This window comes from Sturnira hondurensis, unplaced genomic scaffold (assembly GCF_014824575.4).
Source record: "Sturnira hondurensis isolate 20B ecotype Veracruz unplaced genomic scaffold, ASM1482457v3 Scaffold0018728, whole genome shotgun sequence".
In the NCBI taxonomy this organism is placed as follows: Eukaryota; Metazoa; Chordata; class Mammalia; order Chiroptera; family Phyllostomidae; genus Sturnira; species Sturnira hondurensis.
Genome location: NW_028091359.1, coordinates 13,818,662 through 13,838,039, shown reverse-complemented (window position 1 = coordinate 13,838,039; position 19,378 = coordinate 13,818,662). Strand labels below are relative to the sequence as shown.

At 49.6% G+C, this 19,378-nt stretch overlaps 2 protein-coding genes across 2 annotated transcripts in view; both read right to left on the bottom strand.

Annotated features, from left to right (window-relative positions):
* Window positions 1–19,378, bottom strand: part of LOC119003581 (acid-sensing ion channel 2-like) — an 873,668-nt gene that overhangs the window by 164,850 nt on the left and 689,440 nt on the right. The gene's annotated exons all lie outside the window — the stretch shown is intronic.
* LOC119003544 (acid-sensing ion channel 2-like) lies at window positions 1,771–6,908 on the bottom strand. The gene is made up of 2 exons (XM_037069993.1): window positions 4,927–6,908; window positions 1,771–3,832 (listed from the first exon to the last, which is right to left on the bottom strand). The coding sequence occupies exons 1-2, from the start codon at window positions 5,632–5,634 to the stop codon at window positions 3,752–3,754; spliced, it is 789 nt and encodes a 262-aa protein (XP_036925888.1). The 5' UTR covers window positions 5,635–6,908; the 3' UTR covers window positions 1,771–3,751.

Below are 19,378 nucleotides of genomic sequence, written 5' to 3'. Positions count from 1 at the left end.
TGCTGTGTCCGTGTCTTTAATGTATGACCAGTTCAAAATCTGGGCTCCAGGCTGACCCCCGCAAATGGGGGCCAAGAACGGGAGGAGTGGCCTCTGCTGGAGTTAGGAATGGGGGTGGCAACAGGGGGGTCGGGCTGGGACATAGGTGAGGTCTCCTTTCACAGTGTAACAGCCAGTATAAAAGGAGTCAGAGCCCTTGCTACCCAGTTTAAAAACTCAGTTTGGCTTCCAAGTGTCCACCGGTTTGTTGCTTTGCCATCCCCCAATCCACCTCACCTCCACACATCCAGCCCCAACCTCCAGCTACCTTGAACTACTCTCAGGGCCTAGAAAGCCTGTGTTCAGTCTCACCATTCCAGGCCTCTGTACTGATTTGCACATGCTGTCCCCTCCCCCAAAGTCTACTTCGCCTCCTTCTCTGGACCCAGGGGCCCCTCTGAGCCCACACTCCTGGCAAATCACCCCTCTCCTTCCTCAACAATCCTGCAGTGCATGTAGACTTACTTGATTTTACACACCCAGCAGCTCGTAGATAGCTTAACACAGAGTTGACACTCAGTAGACACTGACTGACTGAAAAATGAACCAGGAAATGAGCGTATCCCCACTTAGGTAAGTGGTCATGATAAAATAGGGTAATTATATTAATAATAATTAATAACTGCTACCACCACATGAAAAGATTCTTTCCATGTAGACCCCTTTCTCCAGATTACAACAACAGTTCCTCAATATCAAGCACCTACTGCTGTCCAGGCATGGGCCAGTCACCAAAACATACATGCCGTCCTCATTCTAGCTCTCTGAGGCCTGGAGAGCTACGTGCCTGCCCAAAGTTAGTAAGGGGCAGAGCCAAAGTCCTGAGCCAGGTCTGCTGGACACTGTGCCCTGAACCATGTCTCCTCCCGAAGAGGGTGCACTGCTCCTTGTTCTTACATTGGACCCTGGTGGCCCTGTCTCCCAGTTAGTCCCTCTTCCGAGGCCCCAGTGCCCAGAGAGACTGGGCTCATGGTTCTGCATCCTGCCCAGCTTTTGGGAAGGCTACTTTCCTTGGCCCCCTGGAAAACCTGGAAGGGCCAGGGTGCACAGAGTCTGAAGTCCAGGGCTGATGCCAGGGAGACAACATGGGCATTCAGAAGCAGGAGCCGCTTTGTCTGAGTGCTGCGTGATTGATCCCTGCACAGCTGTGACACACACACAGAGGAGCTGCAAGGAACCCCGTCCCGAGTGGGCCTGGTCAGTGAAACCCAGGAGATGCGTCTCCACGGTGCTCTTCTCCTCGCTTCTGAGTCTGTCTCCAGACCATGAGTGAGACCTTGGGGACAGTGGCACATTGCCACAAAGGCTCCCTGAGAACCTACTCCTCACCTGTTACACTAGTCCTCTTAGGAGTCGGGGGAGTGCTTGGCATCCTGCTTCTCCTTTGTCCCCAAAAGGAATACATGTCCCAAACTTGTTTGGGCATTTACTCATTAGAAATGCACTCCACTAGGATTTCCCAGAAAAATTAGCCAGAAGTTTTAGAGTGGGTGGCTCAGGACAACAGGAAGCCCTGGGGGGGGCCTGGTGAAGACATTCATTCCCCAGACTTCTCCTGAACTCAGAGTCAGGCTCTGAACTAGGTGGGAGAGACATCAGGGAGATCAGACATGATTCCCGCCTGGGTCTGGAGCGGGAGACAGACACCGGAGGCCAGTAGGAGTGGTGACACACACACACATGTGAGGACTGCCACCTAAACGGTGGTAGGAGACTCCTTGTCTGGTGATAAGGGGATGAGAGAGGGGTGACCAGGAAACATCCCTAGGGCTGGGTATTGAAGGAGGAGTCGGTGTCCCCAGGTTGACAAAGCAACGGGTAGGGGATGGTGGAGGAAGGCAGAGAGCAAGGCAGAGAGTCTTGCAGAGGGGGGTCCAGAAGTTGTAGTTCTGTGGAGCCTGAGTCAGTGGTATGAGAGAGGGCATGGCCAGGGAGAGGGCAGGGACTGAGTGCAGGGCCTGAGGAGTCGTCTCATCCTGAGGACAGGTGAGCCATTCAGAAGTTTAAAAAGCAGGATGACGTGCTCAGAGTGGAGCTCTAGGAAGATTATTGTGGCTACAGTGCAGAAAATGGGGGCAGAACAGAGAGAGCACCAAGCTGGAAGCCGAAGGCCAGTCTGGAGGTCAACACCCCTTACAACAGGCAACATTTCTATGTGGGTCCAGCAAAGTTTTAAGAGCTTCCCACCACACACACACACACACACACACACACACACACACACAAACACACACAACTAATGTGGTATATCTACTATTGTTATGTCCACTAGATGGAGCAGGAAACGAAGAACAGAGAGATTAAGTCACTTTTCCGGGGTCGCACAGTAAGTGGTAGTCTCCGCAACTGAACCACAGCGCAGCTTGAGCATTCACGCGCTTAACCGCCACACAAACACCGCTCCATCGAAGATGACAAAGGCTTGAGACAGAGTACCATGGTTAGACAAAAGTTTCCCTGATGGGGCCACCCTGTATTTGGGGCTCCCCTGAAACAGCTTTTGGCTTCCACAGGTAGAAGGGGTAGAGCCTTTAATTCTGAGGTCCTTGGCAAAAAATGGCCACATGAAATGTTCAGGGTCTGGAAGCTCCCAGGAGAAGGCAGCGACAGGAAGCCAGTAGCGGGCAATTGACTCCCCGGGGAACACATGCCTTGGGAAATGAAGGTCATATTTTTCCCGAGTATGGTTGGGTGTGTCTGCAAAATCTCCCAATGCTAGAAAGCAGGATACACGGAGGGAAGAAAAGTGTCTGCGCAGTGGGAAGGACCCTGCTTTCTTCAATCCACGGCCATACCCACACCTGCTGGGGAGGCTGAGGTCAGGCAGCTCCTGACAGTACTGTGTGCTTCTAGACAGAGCTGAGTTAGGCTCTGGTCACATGTGGCCAAGGACATGGCCACCTAGACCCCTGGGGCAGCTCCAGGTTCAACTCTCCTAGCCATATTCCTAGGAGGGATGCGATTTGGTGGGTGTGGAGGTGGGGGGAGCAAGAGTCCTACCCAGGGGTCCTCTGATAGAAGAGAGGCCTAGGGTCAGAGAGGAAGGTTATCTGTGGCTTCCATAAAATAGATTTGATCGTATGCAGAGTTGGACCTCAAACTTGCTGGCTCTGAGCTTTGGACAGTGTTTTAGAGCCTCTTCTTTGACATGGGAATAAAACTCATTCTAATGCAGGGTTGGGGTGAATGTCAGGGGTGAATACTGGCTGTTAGCATGCAATTCCGCACACTTGACAAAGCTGCAGCTGTGCAGAATTGTATTTGCTGGGCCACGTTGTTTAACTTGGAGCTGGGGCTGCAGATACTTGAATGCACATGGAACTTCAATATAACTCTAGGGCCTACTAGTTAGTAGTCATACAAAAAGAAAAAAAACCCTAATAACCAAAACAAGCACCACTCTCCTCATTCCTTCCTCTGCATGGAACTCAGAATTGCGTCTGAAGTTTGAAAGAAGTCACTTAGTAGCAAAGGTTTACGGTACCTCCTGACTGCTAAGGTAGGGCAGTCACAAGGCAGATATTCTTGAAAGGCAAAATGAAAAAAAAAATCCCAGAAAACAATAATTCAGGGTTGTTCTACAAACAGGCTGGACCCAAGCAAGGAGGGTAATATTGAAGTCAGGGTCACCCATCTAGTCAAGGACTAGCCCATTCAGCCAATCAAGGGTCTGGCCTGATGTGCCAACACCTGTTGGATTGGTGCCATCGCTTTACCATCCCAGGAAGAGCTTTGTCACAAACGAAACTGTCAGGAGTGACGCCTTCGAGCTGGTAAAATCACCATCACAGCACTGCAAACAAATACACACCCCAACATTCCCTTCGTGAGTGGAAAAACCCAAACCCACCTAAGAGACATTTATATTCAAATGACAGGACAGACTCACTCACTCCATGCTGGAACTTGGCACCCAAACTCCCCCTAGGCAAGCAGCACAAGGCAGATACCTTCTGTCTGGCAGTTGTGTTATCCAGATACACAGTGTGGGAGAACAAGCAGAGCAAATGGCTTACAAGCTCTAAGCACAGCTTCTCCAGGCCCTGGCTGTTCCATTAATACCTCTGCCTCTCTGCTTTCTCCACTGCAGGGCGGGGGGGGGGGGGGGGGGGGGGGGGGGGGGNGGGGGGGCGGGGGTGTTGGTTCCTCTAGACCGGAAGACTCACACTCACACCTGGTGGGGGCAGGAGCCCTGCCAGTGCCCACCACTATTCAATTCCTTTGGATGCTTAACACACACACAATTTTTAAAAGTAGCAGAAGGGACTGCTGCCTCCCCCACCAAGCCAGCTACAGCTTCAGTATTAATATTTAATTAATATTCTGGGAGTTTCCTCCACAGGCCTCCTGGGATGGAAGGATCTTGGAACTCCGAAGCCATAGCTCTTAGAGTGGTGAGCTTGCTTTAAGGCTTCTGCATGCGTCTCCTGATGGCCCTGTTTTGAAGAGCTTCCTAGTAGTTTTCCCAGAGACAACAAGCCCACACTTAAGGCATGCTTCCCTCTCCTTCCATTCCCGCAACCCAAATACAGGGCAGTGGCCTGGAGTCCTGTGGACCTGGATGGGTGGGGGACGAGGGTCTGGAGAAGGAGGCCTAGTATTTCTCAGAAGCAGCCCTAAGGAGCAGAGCTGAGGGTTTGGGGGTTGATACTGGAAGGAGAGAGGCAGGGACACAAGAGGGGCTGAGTCCTCCTATAGTTGTGTTGAACTTCCCACAGCCTGGAGAAGAAGGCCCGGGGAACTCAAGAGTGGATCCGGGAATGATGTGACTGCAAGGGGCCTAGTGTCCAGGTCCCTCACCCCCGCCACCCCGCTGGGGGATGGGGGCCTTTTGGCTCTAGAGAGTCGGGTAGCAGAGGGAGCAGGTCTGCGCGGAGGGCAACTCACGGAGGAGAAGTTGTGCGGACCGCAGAGCTCTCCGCGGTACTTGCAGGACAGCAGCATGTCCTCGAGCTGGTGGCCCAGGCGGTCCATGAAGGCGGCGCTGATGCCCTCGAAGTGACGCGGCGGCAGGAAGAGGCGGAAGTCGGCCAGCTTGCGGAACCACTGGCGGCGTGGCTCGTCGCCCCTCAGCAGCTCGCTGACCAGCGGGCGCGCAGTACGGTTTGGCAGCAGCAACCCCAGCCAGTGGCCGGCATAGTAAAGGTCCCCCTTGGAGAGGCGCGGGAAGCGAAGCGGGTTGTTGTTGCACACGGTGACGGCGGGGAAGGGCAGCTGGCGACTCCACTCGCGGTGCACCCGCGTGTGCGACGGGAAGCTGAGCCAGTACAGCAGGCGGTTTGAGGACCAGGACAGCAGTAAGCCGAGGGACGTGCAGAAGGCCAGCACCCACAGAGCCCGCCGCTGGAAGGAGCCCCCTGCCGCCGAGCGCCCGGCGCACATGTGCCGCAGCCCGTGCAGTTTAGCGCGGCTCAGCGACGGCCGCCCCCTGCGGGCGACCCCTGGCCCCTGCAGCGCCGGTTCCCGCACGCCGCCCCTGCCACCCCCGGGCTGCCCGGCCGCCGCCACCGGCGCCGGCTCCTCGCGAGCCATGCGGAAGCGTCCCGGGCCGGTGAGCGCGGCCGGGCGCAGCCCGGCTCCTCCGCTCCGGCTCATTCATTCAGCCCGCGGCTGGCGGCAGCGGCAGCAGCCCCGACCGGGCGGAGCCGCCATGGGAGTCCGCAGCAGCAGTGGAAGCAGCAACAGCAGCAGCCGCGCGCAGCCCGCGCTAGGGAAGCGTGCGCCCGAAAGGAGCTCCGGTGGCGCGGCATGCCCGCCGGGCGCCGCCGCTGCCTTCTCCACGGGCGCCTGCCCCGGACTGAGCGTCGCCTCGACTCGCCGCCCCTGGCACTGGCCTCTCTCGAGCGCCTCACAGACTCTCCTGGCCCCTAGTCTTTCTGAAGGATGCCCGACGCCGGCCACTACCTCTGCATGGAGCCCCACTGGGTGCCGCCTCTTCAGTCTCTGGGTGCTGCGCCCGTCTGCCTTCGTCCCGGACCTCGGGGGACCCTGAACTGAGTCCCCCCTGCTCCGCCTAACCCCAGCTCTTACGCTGGTCCTGGGAGAGCAGCCACTCGGCCACCATGACTGATTTGGACATTCCCAAAGACCCTACCGACCGGGTCAGTAGCCCAGCGGTGCTGGGACACGACAGAAGTCGCCAGGGAACGAGCGCCCCCAGAGGCGCACCGCGGCCCGGGGCTCGGCGGGTGGGGTGGGTGTGTACTGGGTGAGTGGTCTCTCTGTCGGCTGCTGCCCTCCTTCTCTTCCCTCCAAGACCCTTCTCACTGCTCTTCGGGCTGCACTCCGCCGAGACTGGCTAAGGCTCCCTCAAGTCCCGCGCCCGAGCCTTGAGTTGCAACGTGCCCGCTCTCGCCTGGGGCTGGGGGCTCTCAGGGCGTCCTGCCAGGACTGCTGGCTGCTGGCCGCCGGCTGCTGGGCCCCGTCGAGGAGGGCTAGATGGAAGTGTCGTTTCTTTACCCAGCTCTCAAGGGTGCCTCGAGTCTCCAGAAAAGGCGGGCCTCGCTGTCCACTGCCTCTTCTCACTGCCCCGGTGACTCTAGTAGCTGGGGACTGCGGAGCCCCGGCTTACAGCTCCCGGGAGTGATCCGAACTCGCTGCTCCGAGCGCCCTTCTCCTCTGGAGATTCCAAGTCCTTTGTGGCAGCGGCGCTGGCTGAGCTCCTTTACGGATTGCCCGGCCCTCTTCGGGCCCCGGGCGAACTTGGGCAGCGGCCGCGCGGCGTTGGCGCGGCTGGGCTTCAAGCACCTGCTCCTCAGCTCGCTGGCCCCGCGGCTCCAGGCGGGCGGGGCGGCGGTGGCGAGCGCTGTGCGCTCCCGGAGACGCGGTGCTGACGCGCCCGGCTCCTCCTCGCTGCATTTTAATTCCTGGCCACTGTGGCCGCTGCACACCGAGCGGGAAGCCTCTTGTTGGAGCCGGCCGAGTGGGGGATGCTGCACAGATGCGCCGGGGTGTGCAGGCTGGTGGGAGAGGTGTGGAGTCGAAATATTGTGTTTACTAGTGAGATGAGCTGTAGAGAGAGTGAGCCACTGAGTAGTGTGGCATTTGAACAAGTGTATGAGTGAGGTGTCGTGCCGAGTGTGGGTAGGATGTGCACGTGTATGTGTGAACAGGCATTTCCGTGTATCACAGGAATGTGATTTTGTTGGCACATGTACTGTGGCTACTTGAGTGCGTGTGGAATAGTGTCTGATAGTGTGTTTGTTCTGTGTATGCATATGTGTGCACTTAGTGGGTGGTACAAATGGATGTGTTGATGTGAGGTGCACAGTAGGTCTCTACTCATACTTTCCAAATACCTGACTCACTGAGGCCTCTCTGGGACACATAACACTTCCAGAAGTTACACATTAAGAAGTTTGCCATTTTCCCGAGATTAGATTTTAATGAGGGGGTGGGCAGGGAGTAGGTAGGAGTAGAGATGGCTGAAGGGGTCCCTGGGCTTTGAGGGCACTAGTGAAGTTGGGGGATTTGGGCTGAAAGAAGAGATCCGCTCATTTTGTGATGGTTTATTAGGGCCACTGGGGCAGATCTGGTAAAGGAGCGTTGGGTGTCTGAGAGAAGCTGGGGAGGGCTTTCCTGCCCCACTGGCCTGGATAGCATCCTGTCAGCACAGAAACTGCCTGCCTCTGGTCTCTGGGGAAGAGGACATCCGAGCCCTGCCCCCCACTCACCTACACACATATGTATGCACCAAACACACATAAACACAGCATGCATACACATAATACACATCCAGCTGGAGGTCCTTCTCATTCGCCTGGGGCGCAAGCTATTGAAATTGGGCTTCGCTGAACTTCTGCTTTGGATTCGGTTCCTTGAAGATGTCTGTTGCTGGCAAGGGGTGGGGTTCTGAATCTGCCAGTTTAATGGGACCTCTAAGGACAGCTCACACACCAGTGTTCCCAGCCTGGGGGGGTGGTGGGGTGCCACAGTGACACATATCCCAGCCTGGGTGGGGTGGCTGCGTGAGATCAGTGCAGTTACCGATGAAACAGCCAGGGCACACAACGGAGTCTTCCTGCATCATAACTCCGGGGTGGCACTAAGCTCTGTCTTCTACAAAGCTTTAGGACATTCTATGTTGCTTTCTTGGAAATTTCCCTCTTGAAATGTACACAGGCTGCTTTTGTTTGCCCAAGTGTTTTCTCTGCCATGCCTTCTCCTGTGAATTCTCCAGGTGGTCGCTCCTCCAGAGAGAGAAGGCATACCCAGGGGTCTTGACATGAAAATCCAGAGGTGGGCTCCGGGGTGGAGAATGGCCCCAAGCAATGACCGATGGCTCCCTTTATAACCCGTGTACACAGTGTGTTCCCTACGCAGCTCGAATACCCCCACTCCTCCCTGACCAGTACTTGGACCAGCTCAGTGAAGTTCAATTCTTCAAATCCCAGCTGAAGCACTGACTCCAAGATAACTGGATCGATACCTCCATCATAGCCCTTGCTGCAGCTCCGTATCATTGCTTGCATCCAGGACCTTCTTCTGGATGTGAGCCCTTTGAGGACAGGGACTACCTCTCGTTCATGTTTATGTCCCTACCTCTTAGCACAGCGCCCTGGCATAGTGGCGAAGAAACAAAGATTGCTTGAATGCTTCTGAATGCTGGGCACTGACCTGGGCACAGAGACATTTTATTTAATTTCTCACCTAACCCCAGGGGAGGATGGCGGGGGTGGGGGGTTGCTCTCTTTTTACAGTTGTTGAACCAAGGGCTTGGAGAGCAGGAATTGCACTCAGCTCTAACTCATTCCAAAGCCCACGATTTTCCCTCTCCATCCTGCTTCTTTCAAAACCATTATGATAAATACATGAAATAATACTATGGTCAGAAATGTAGAACTTCCTAAGCACTAGGTCCTGTTCTAAGTGACTCATACTAAAATGTCCTAAGTGTTATAAGTGTTTAATCTCCCAAACAATCCTATGGGTAGATAATTATTTTCTCTCCTTCAAAGAGGAGGAATCCTTGCCAGTGAGAGGTTGAACTACTCCCCCCGAGCCACACGGCGCTTAAGCAGGAGAGCAGCCTCTGATTCCAGGCGGCCTGGCTCCACCCCTGTCCTTCTGAAGTGCACCCCATACCATCGTGGGTCTCGGAGCAGCTCTGTTCTCAGAGCTACAGTGACAGCTCATAGGAATTAGCTTTCCCATCCTGGCAGACTCACTTGGCCAGAAAAACGAATTCGTGAGGCAGTGCATGAGCTGACCCACATAATCCACACCCACCAAGAAACCAGAAATGAGACTGTGATTTCCCAATAATAAGCTTTTAAGGACATCTCTCTTTTCTTGTTTATCTCCGAAACACCTGTCGCTCCACACCTGGCTCGCTGGCGTTCTGTGCAGTGTTTGTGTGCAGTGGCAGAAGGGCCTGCAGCCAGCCAGGCCCATTCTGCTGTGTGACCACCACCATTAATGGTAAGCTCTTTCTCCCATAAACTGAGCTTGTTGGGAGGAAGAGGTCCGTTGAAATCCATGCGATTTCCTGTTTTTCTCATCCAGTTTTAGGAGCTGACACTTTTGTTGGCTTGATCAGGCTTCCCTGAGCCCCCAAAGTTTCTATGTACCCCAAACCCTACTACTCAGGGGGATGGCACTGGGAAGGGTCTGGGGTGCCACCTAGCCCTGCTCTCGACCTGCTGTACAGAAGCCCCTCTGCACACCCCTGCAATGACGGTCCATCAACCTTCTCTGAAACACCTGGCTGTGTTTAAAGCTTCTTCCTTTCATCAAATTGGATCTGTCTCCTTGTGAATTTCTCTAATTTCTCCTAATTTACCCATTGGGAGCCATGCAAAATGAGTTTGATTTTTCCCATGAGAGCCCTTCAAAATACTTTATGGAATCAGAGTACTTCAGTGCTGAAAGGGGCTCTAGTGGTCTACCTACCTATCAAAGTCTTAAGGTGGTCTTTTTTCCCCTCTGGGCTAAATGTCCACAGCTCCTTCAAGTGTTTCTTCTGTATGTTCTGGTCTTGGGAAGGGATCTTAGATGTCAACATCCTCAAAATGTGACCCCCCAGCCCTGTGGGGGGTAAGCCCACCAGGCCTTTTTAGTCTTGACCTGGTTTGCAGTCTCTGATCTTACTTCTGATGTTCGTGGGCTCTTATTTATTTATTTGTCCTCCTACCCCTGGGATTCAGTGGAGGTGGCAGGTGGGGAGAGGGGACATTAACAATGATGGGTTCTTGGTGTCCCTGATTAGAATTCCCTAGTGCTCTTTCTTTCAGGACTTGGCTGCTCTGGTGACGAGTCAATACTATTTTCATTGTTAAAGTTCATCAATGTGGTGGGACAAGTAGTCTTTTGTGGGCCTGTCTGTGAATCTCATTATCTCTCTTTTTCTTCTCTCTCTTTTCTTTTTCTGTGTCTGTACTGCTGTTGGCTCTCTGTCTCTCTGTCCCTCTCTCTTTTCTCCCTTCCCTTTCTCCTCCCCCCGACCTCTGCCTGAAACCCAGCTGTCCTCTCTGATACCTTCTTTGTCCACACTACCAGTGGCCTCTGGAGTATTCAAAGTGGCGGTGGTGTCACATGTCCTGAGCAAATGACTAGTCGTCACGATGGGGTTTCCGGTGTTGGTGAAAGAGAGTGAGGAGGACGTCTCCCCGGTGGGTTTAGCTCATTGCACACTCCCTGCACCCGTCCCGCCAGGGAGTCAGCACTGGAGTTGCTGTTCCGTGCCACCTTTCCACAAGCTTAGTGACTCCACTGCTTTTCCTCTCACCCCACGGCTTTCTTGTATTACACTTGGCCTCTCCCATTTTTCTCTTCTGAGCTCTTTCTTAGCCTTGTCAGGTTTTTTTTCCCTTTTGGTCATCCCCATTTTTCTTGAGTTCAAGCTCTCAGCTACTCATTCTCCACCAGCACTAAATCCCAGGGTTAAGGTGGCGGACAAGAGGCCAGACCACCACATGAAAGGTCAGGGGCTATGAGTACCAGGTCTGGAGTAGAGGGCGACTAGGCTCACCCTCCCCAGAGCAGGAGGGACTCTGCTGCCTGAGAGCTGGGAGCTACATAAGAGATCTAATTTCGCCCCTTCATTCTCAGGGGAGGAAGCCGAGGTCCAGAGAGGGCAAAGATTTAGTCTAAATCATTCAGATTGATACTGATAAACACAGAACTAGAATCTAGATGCCAACTTCTGGTTCGTTCTCTGCTCGCCCTACGAAGTTACTTTTTAAAAAATCTATTTTGCAATCAGTAATGTATTCGCATGGTTCAAAAAGGACAAAAGAGTAAAGAATTTAGTAAAATTTTCCTCCCTAGAGGCAACTAATGCTATCAATTTGTTGTCTGATCTAATAACGGTACTTCATGAATATCTATGCGTGTATAGTCTCCCTAGGTCCCTTTTCTTCCACAAATGGTTGCATTCTGTGAATAACGTTTACTAGAGTAATTTATTCCATGTTCCTCACACCTTTTTCCTGCCTTTTCAGTTATTTTATGTTGCCTCCCTCTGACACCTCATTCCACCTTCTGTCATTTTCTTCAATTTCTCATTTCACATTGTCCTGCTCTCCCATCCAAAAAGGACAGTGGGTACTATGACAAGGTGGTACACAGAGCTTGGCATTTTATTATCAAATTTTTCACGAACACTTTGATAGACACTCTGATGTGGGAGTTCTCGTGTGGATATTCTCAAACAGTGGCTACTGCGAAGCTATTCCTTCTTTGCCTTTGAAGAGTGTTACATGATGTATTTGCACAATATTTAATTTCTTTGTCATATTTCCTTAGGCTAATTATACCACACACCTGCAATTGAGTACACAGCTCTTGTTGATTTGGGAAAGTGGTCCGAACATGCATTGACTGGCAGAGAAAGATGACTTGGGATTCAGGAGTTTCTCTAACTAATATTTAGAGACAGTAAAACATACCACAGAGAGAATCAGAAGGTATCAGTGCCAAAAGTGAGCTTAATGAGCATGTAATTGAACTCAGAAGAAGAAATTGATGCACACAGTTTAGTGACTTGCCCCGGGTGAGTGGGAAGTTGATCTTAAGATGATGATGATGGTGATGGTGATGATAACAATATTGGATAATTGACATTAACTGAGCACTAATAATGTATCGGGCACTATGCTCAGTTAACATACACTAACTTACTTAATCCTCACAACAAACCTATGAGATACGCACTACCATAATAGCTCTTCTACAGAGGAGGAACCCGAGGCAGAGATTGGATAAGTAGCTTGTCCAATGGCTGGGTTCAAACTCAAGCATTCTGGCTGTGGAGTATAGGATGTTAATTAAGTTGGTTGCCATCAGCTGAAAGTAGTGTCTGTAGTGGATATTTATTGAGTACCTAGACTGTATCAGGCAATGTCCTTGCCACTAGGAATGCAACATCTACTCAGATGTGGTCCTTGCCTTTACTTACAATCCAGTGGGGGACCTGGGTAAGGAAACAGATCATTTTAATAATGCTAAATATTATGTCAGAAATGAGCACAACGTGTTGAAGGGTGCACAGTAGGGTGCTCCCCTGTATGGGTCTGAGAGCTATCACCATCCAGGTTCTCTGTTTTCCTCAGACTTTCTCTGTTCATCTTCATTTTTCACCCTGCTCATGGAGAACTATGTGGCGTCTCCCACAAGGATCAACCTTTGAGCCAAGATCTGAGACCAAAGCAACATCAGCACAGTGCCACCTGAGGACGCCTTGATCCCCTCTGTCTGTGACATCCACATCCACATCCTCTTCCTGATGTGAGATTTTGTGTCCCCAATGGTGCCTTGCTGACCTGTGACATTGCCTTTCTATGCGCAGGCCATGTCAGTGTTTCCCTCTCCAGGCATAGCCTTGCCGATCATTGACTTTTTCTGGGTCTAGGCTTGAATAACTGAGTCTTGGTTGTAACTTGGGCTACAAAGTTAGCAGAGTTATGGAGCTTTGCATGCTTTTCCACCCAACTTCCTCTCCCAAACACAAAACAAAACCCTCATTAAATATAGTTAAGCACAATAACCTTCTCCAGTATCTACCATCCACTCATATGATAAAAAGGCATCCGGTGAAAGTAGGATTTATGAAATATATAACTCTAGGTACAGTTAGGCATTTTATTCACAATTCTTTGATGGTCCCCTTAACTGTTTTCAGTCATGACTTAATCTTGCCTTGGCTCTCCCCTCCCCTTTGGGGAGCCTTAACTAACCAGCCCTGAATCTGTCTGGCAGGCGGGTCCTCTGCTGTGACTCAGAGATTTGAGGCCAGCTTGATTTGTCAGACCCCTCCACCCAAGCTGCTCGTCCACTTAGCCCCAGCTTTCCTCTGTCTTAGCCACTAGAGGTTTGTGTACTCTCTTTTCTTATAAACGACTTGGCTAAACCACTACCACGGATTTCTCGGCTCCTAGTTTATCTTGCCTGTCTACCCACAGAAGCAGCAGAAAGGGAGGGGGTTAGTAGATTCTTTCGCAGTGGTGTGACTCTCCAAACAGAAGACAGGAAGAGGAGGTGGAGCAAGGGAAGGGAAAGGGGGGGAAGTGGAGGGGAAGACAGGGAAGGAGAGGAAAGAACAAAAACACAGAGTACCAGTCGGGTACCTACCATGTACTACTACTTCCACTTATAATGATTCTTCATGACAACTCTCCCAGGTGGATAACATTGGTCCTACTTCACAGATGGTGACCTAGGAACTTTACCTTTCCAATCTTCTTCTCTCTGTTGCAGGTTTAAGCACAGCCTAAACCGTAGTAACAGCCATGATCACACAATGGAACCATTCACTGAGTTAGATGTCAGGCACTGAGTGAAGCCTCATCGTCCAGATGAAAAACACGAGGCTCAGAGAGGTGAAATTACTTGCCCAGGGTCACACAGGGTATGTGTCAAGAGCCAGAATCCCAACCCAGGTCTCACTCCAATGTGGTGGAACTTATCAGAAAGGTAAGAAATCGGAAGTTCAGAAGGAGAAAAGACAAAGTGGGTGGCAACATAACTCAGAGCTTTGTAAAAACCCTTGAGGAGGTGAAGGAAGTGAAAACAGAAGCCAGATTCTCAGTATGCACTGTGCATCTGGAGCTCTGCTCTTCCCAGCTTCTGTGTGGTGCCATCATGGGCAGAGCTAAAAATATCCACGCCTAGGGGTTGGGCAGAGGGTTAGGGAAGTCCCCATGGGTCCGAGTGCCAGGCTGAGCTAAGTCAGCTAGAGAAGGCCACACAAACTATTTCTTTTCTCCACATCCAAGTCACCTTACACACGGAGAGCCATCACATGGCCACAAAGTGGGAACCTGCCTCTACAAACCATAGGTTTTCAGCCTGTTCTCCCTTCTCTCCTTCCTTCTTCCCCTATCTATCCATCCTTCCTTCCTTTCTTCCTTCCTTACACCTTGCTTTCTCCTTTCTAATCAATACTCACTTAGCCCAACAGTGCTTAAGTCGACCCATTCAATATTTCTCAGCAGCCTATAGCACTGACACACAACATTAGATTTGAAACAGTTCTCTGAAAGTGCTTAGAGTTATAAAGGCAAGTTTATAAGCTTAATGTGTAATAAGAGCATGAAACACTTCATACCCTTGACCTTGTAATTCTACAGCTTAGTAGGTTCCCCAAGGAAATAACCCAAAATCAAAGAAAAAGTACAAAGGTATTCTCAGTGAGTCTTTTCATGATAGAGAGGAAAAAAAGAGAGAAACAAAACAAAACAAATTGAACACAGTTCGCATGCCCAACACTAGGGGAATGGCCTCGCAGAATGATGGTGATGGTGATACTGTGTTATTGGAAAACAGTCAAGAACAGGACAAGGATGCCAGTGTGTTGAGTTATGTACAAAATCACATTGAGTAAAGAGTAAGTACAAAGGCACACCGGCCTGATCACCTCTTTGCATATGAACGATGGCCAGAGGAGAATTAGGAGAGACAGGGTTTACTAGCAAAAGGTTAAGCCAAGCTTGGAAAACAGGCACATTGGAAGCAGAAGGCATTCTGTCTCTATGAAGTAAGTGGTGTTACTGAATTGTGGGCCACTGCAGCCCTGGACCTCACGGCCAACCTCTCCATCCTCCTCACCATGGCACTGCCCACCAAATGATGAATGTGTTGCCCTGATGTGGCTGACTACAGTCACCTGAACCATGCCCACTCTGAACTGTGTTCCTTTGGGCTTCAGATTCTTGGATCCCCCTTGCCCTGCAATATCAGGCTCTGTCAGGATCCCTGGGTCAATGCCTCCATCTCTCAGCAATGACTCACCAGACAGGTGCTCTGTGACTGAGCAGTGACCCACAATGGCAACTGACTCAGAGGCTAAACTGTCCCCAATAAAAGGAAATTATTATTTGCCTCTGAGGTGTTGTTTTCCTTGTGCCCTTTCTGCTTGCTACATCTCCCAGTCTCTGCCTGGAAAACTTCCTCTGACTTATGATTACATTCTTGACTGGAAGACTTGGATGGGTGCACTTGACCCTGGATGGACCCCAACAAGATGAAGGACCTGAGGAATTTCCCTAACTGCAACCATGCTTTCCTCTTTAACTGTAGCTGGAACTGCCCTTGGTCTTGGCATCCATAAGACTCTTCTTTCCAGTTTAGAGGTAGTGCAAGGAGGTAAGGAAAAATACCATTTGAGCAGTCACAATAAATGTCACAAGATCAACAACAACAATAATAATAGCCTTAATTAATTGAGGAGAGTAATGTGGCAGGCAAGCTAGGAACTCTGCATGCACAGTCTCATTCAATCCTCAGTAAACCGAATGAAGTACATGCTATTCTTTCTATTTGTGCCAAGGAGGACTCTGAGGCTGAGAGATAGCAAGTGGATTATTTAAGGTCAAATTTCAGGTTTTGCTGATGTCAAATCCTCTCTCCCTGCAACCCCGTTATTTGCTTCCAGAAACTAAAGATATCAGTGCATAGTTTCAGCATGAGTGAGCCCTTGTCTTTTCCTGGAGCCTGCTTCCTCTGTGTGTGGAATCCTGATAACATACTGTGCTGTTTGTTCTCCAGGCTTTCAACAGAATAGAAATACTGTATGTTATGACAAGAAAAAGTAGGCTTAAGGTTCAAGAGGACCAATAGAAAGAACGTATAGCCAAAGCCCAACAACAAAGGAGAAGACAAAAAAATAAAAAATAAAAATAGATTTTAAAAACTAAAAAAAAAAAAAAAACGATGCGATTTAATGTTGGGTAAATTCCACACATTTTGAAAAAAAAAAATCCTGATGTCTTTTAGCCCAAAAGAACAGGTGGAACTTGCCATGATGGCCTTGAGTCCCCAGATCCCATTTTGTTCTATACAATTTGTGTAAGATATAGGGAAGGATGGGATATATTTCAGAAAGTGTTTTAGCCAAAGGATTCATTTAAAAAAAAACTTGGTGCTTAAAGGAATCTATAAATCTTGGAAACATTGGCTATTCAGAAAAATGACTGACTTCTTTGGGAGAGAGAGTCCGAATAACAAAGGTTTTTCTCCCTCATTGGTCCATTGTTTCAGCCAACGCCTTGAAGAAAACTTTCTCTGCTGTCAGTTTCTTTGATGGCCACACAGTGATCTGGTGCCAGGCTTCACATCCCCAGTTCATTCCCTTGTTGCCAGTTGGACTTATGTTGTGGGCACTTGGTTATTCTATAGAAGAGAGTTTAGTGGCATTTAAATGTTTCTATCACTTTCCTGCTTCTTAAACTAAATGTAACCATAGATCAATTTTTAACCACATTTTTTCTTTCAGGAACAAACAATAAAGGGAAAATGGAATTTTATTTGAGAAAACATTTCTAATGTTCATGTCTCCATCAGAAACATTTTAGGGCCTTGTTGTGTAGGACTTGGAAGTCTTGTGCAGCAGTAACAGCCAACTTCCAGACTTACAGAAGAGTGTCACAGGCCCTCACCTGTTAAGTCCTGAGAGCAAACTTCTCTGGGAGACCTTTTCTCGGTGTGTGTGTGTACATGTGTCCATTTTTCCCTTTTGTGTACTCCCTCATTGACTGATACAGAGATGTGAAAAGCGTACTGCTTTGTGAAGTACTGATAACATGCTCTTCTAAATTGGGACTGGAATTTTACCCAAGGAGAAGAATTTCAATTGTAAATCCCAAGTTTCTTTCTTTCTTTTTTTTTTACCTAGAAATTTTGGAATTATCCTCAACTAAGCCCTCACACCACCATGGTCTCTCCATCACCATAGGCTGTGCAATCTGCCTCCTAAATCATCCTCAAGCCCCTTGTCTGTGACCCATTGTCACTGTCACCTTGGTCAGGGCACTCGTTTGTCTATAGCTTACAGCTTAGGCTGGTATGTTTAACTCTTAACTGGATGCCTGGTTTTTGATTTCCTCCCTCTGCAATCCTTTCCCTCCTCTGCCCTATGGACTGTGCTGTTCCCCTGCTTAAAAATCCTTCAACGGCTCCCACTGCTTACTGCAATGCTCAAGGCGTGTGTGCTGTGTCCCACAATGGGCTACAGGGAGTGCAAGTGCGGATGCTCACGGCTGTGGGGGCAGCAGGAGGCCCTGGAGCTGCTCAGGACCACAGCCTTGTTGGTTTGCCCCAGTGTGCTGTACAAATAACTGTTTTGTTCTAAAAAATATTCCAGTTCTCACCCTGGCTCCATCTGCCCAACTAGCCTCTAACACTACGTCCCACCCCAAAACCCTTTGCTCTGGCTATCTAAGCTTCTTGCTTTTCCAGCTTAAATTTCCATTGCATTTTTTGCAACGTTATGACTTTGAAATTGTGTCCCAAAAGGTATCCCTCCTTGTCCTTTGCCTGAAGGTGAACTTGCACACTCACTTTTGAGACCCTGTTCAACATGCCCATCTAAGAAGCTCTGCCTTGCTCCTGCAAACAGATTAACTACTCTCTCTATTCTGCTCCAATGCAAGCCAGCTAGGGGAAGCTGGGGAAGTTCCTTATCTCTGAGTCTTAATTCCTTCATTTGAAAAATGGAGATAATAACATCTGCCTTGCAGGGTTAGCGTGAAGATTAAATAAAATAACATATGTAAACCATTTAGCACAAAGCTTGGCATAAAGGAAGCACTCAGTAAATATGTGTTGAATAATAAATGGTAGTTGCTATCATTAACCATCAAGCTTCTGCCAGTGCACTTATCCCATAATTGCACAGTGATTGTTAACCTTTTAAGATGCTCCTGTTCATCGTAGTGAGTAGATTCCACTCTGCTAGGATGTCAATTTGATGAAGAAAGTTTGTCCACTGGTGTATCCTACACACTGTCAATAGAACCTGACACAGTAGACTTCAGTAATATTTTTCGATTGCTTGTTTTCCTCATCTGGCTCTCGTGAAGTTCAAGTGTGACGATGCATGTGAAATACTTTGAAGGTATAAACATCTTACACATATTTTATAAATCTAGGAATTGTCTTTTTATCGGTACTTATTGTCTCAAGGCTGATGCTTCGGTTGAACTGTCAGCACAGAAACCGGATTCCAGTCTCATGTTCCCTGGGGGGGCATGTAAGTTCTAGGGACTCGGGTGCCCACATGGAGCACTAGCACTTTAGTTGGGCCGAGGTGGCAAGGCAGGCATTCTAATTTGTAGCATCACCTTCTGAAATACGTGGCTGAACAGAAGAGTTATTGATATTTATGGAACTGTCAGCTTCAGTTCATGTGCTTCGAACACAGATATGGTTCTGGGTGTTTTGTACACTGAGTCCAGTTACTCTCACTCTCCAGACCAGGGTGTGACCCCTTATAGACAAAGAACTGAGGCCAGAGAGAGTCAGTGATTTGTCCAAGGTCACCAGGTCAGCTATGGGACTCCCCTTAACCATGCTTCCCTTTCACCTTACTAAGGTTTCTATAACAGATAGAGGAGGAGAAGAAAATACCTGAAAATATTGGGAAAAATGAAGTCTACTTAAGGGTTTATTCAGGTGTATTTGGTAACTCAGTTCTGTGAACAGAGGCAGAGTGAAATTCTCTGTGTGCGCAGGTGAGTGAACATAGATAAGGCACAAAGGTGGCTTGAGGCCACATGGGGGAGGGTGTCTGTCTGTCTGACTGTGTACTTTATTATTTAAGTAATGAAGCTGATTTTATTTTATTTTTTGCTTCATTTGCAGAAAATCTGAATGGGGAAATATAAGTAATGAAACTTAGAAAAGCATTTTCTCAACAGGTAGTAGAATGTCTCAGAGGTGGAGAGACAAGAAGACAGGGAGTCAATTGCAATCTTCTCTGCTTAAATTGATGAGGGCCTGAGCATCCTGGTAGTGGTGTGACGGGGGAGAAATATTTCCATGGAAAGAAATAATTAAGGGATACAGTGACAGACATGGGGAATGAAGGGTCAATGTGAGACTCCTTAATGAAGAAGTTGTAACA

Excerpts from the sequence above, each read along its gene's own strand:
- LOC119003544 (XM_037069993.1), bottom strand. The coding sequence starts at position 5,634 with ATGAGCCGGAGCGGAGGAGCCGGGCTGCGCCCGGCCGCGCTCACCGGC. Across the intron at positions 3,833-4,926 it reads GTCCGCACAACTTCTCCTCC|TGCTGTGATGGTGATTTTAC; the intron begins GTGAGTTGCCCT and ends ATTTGTTTGCAG.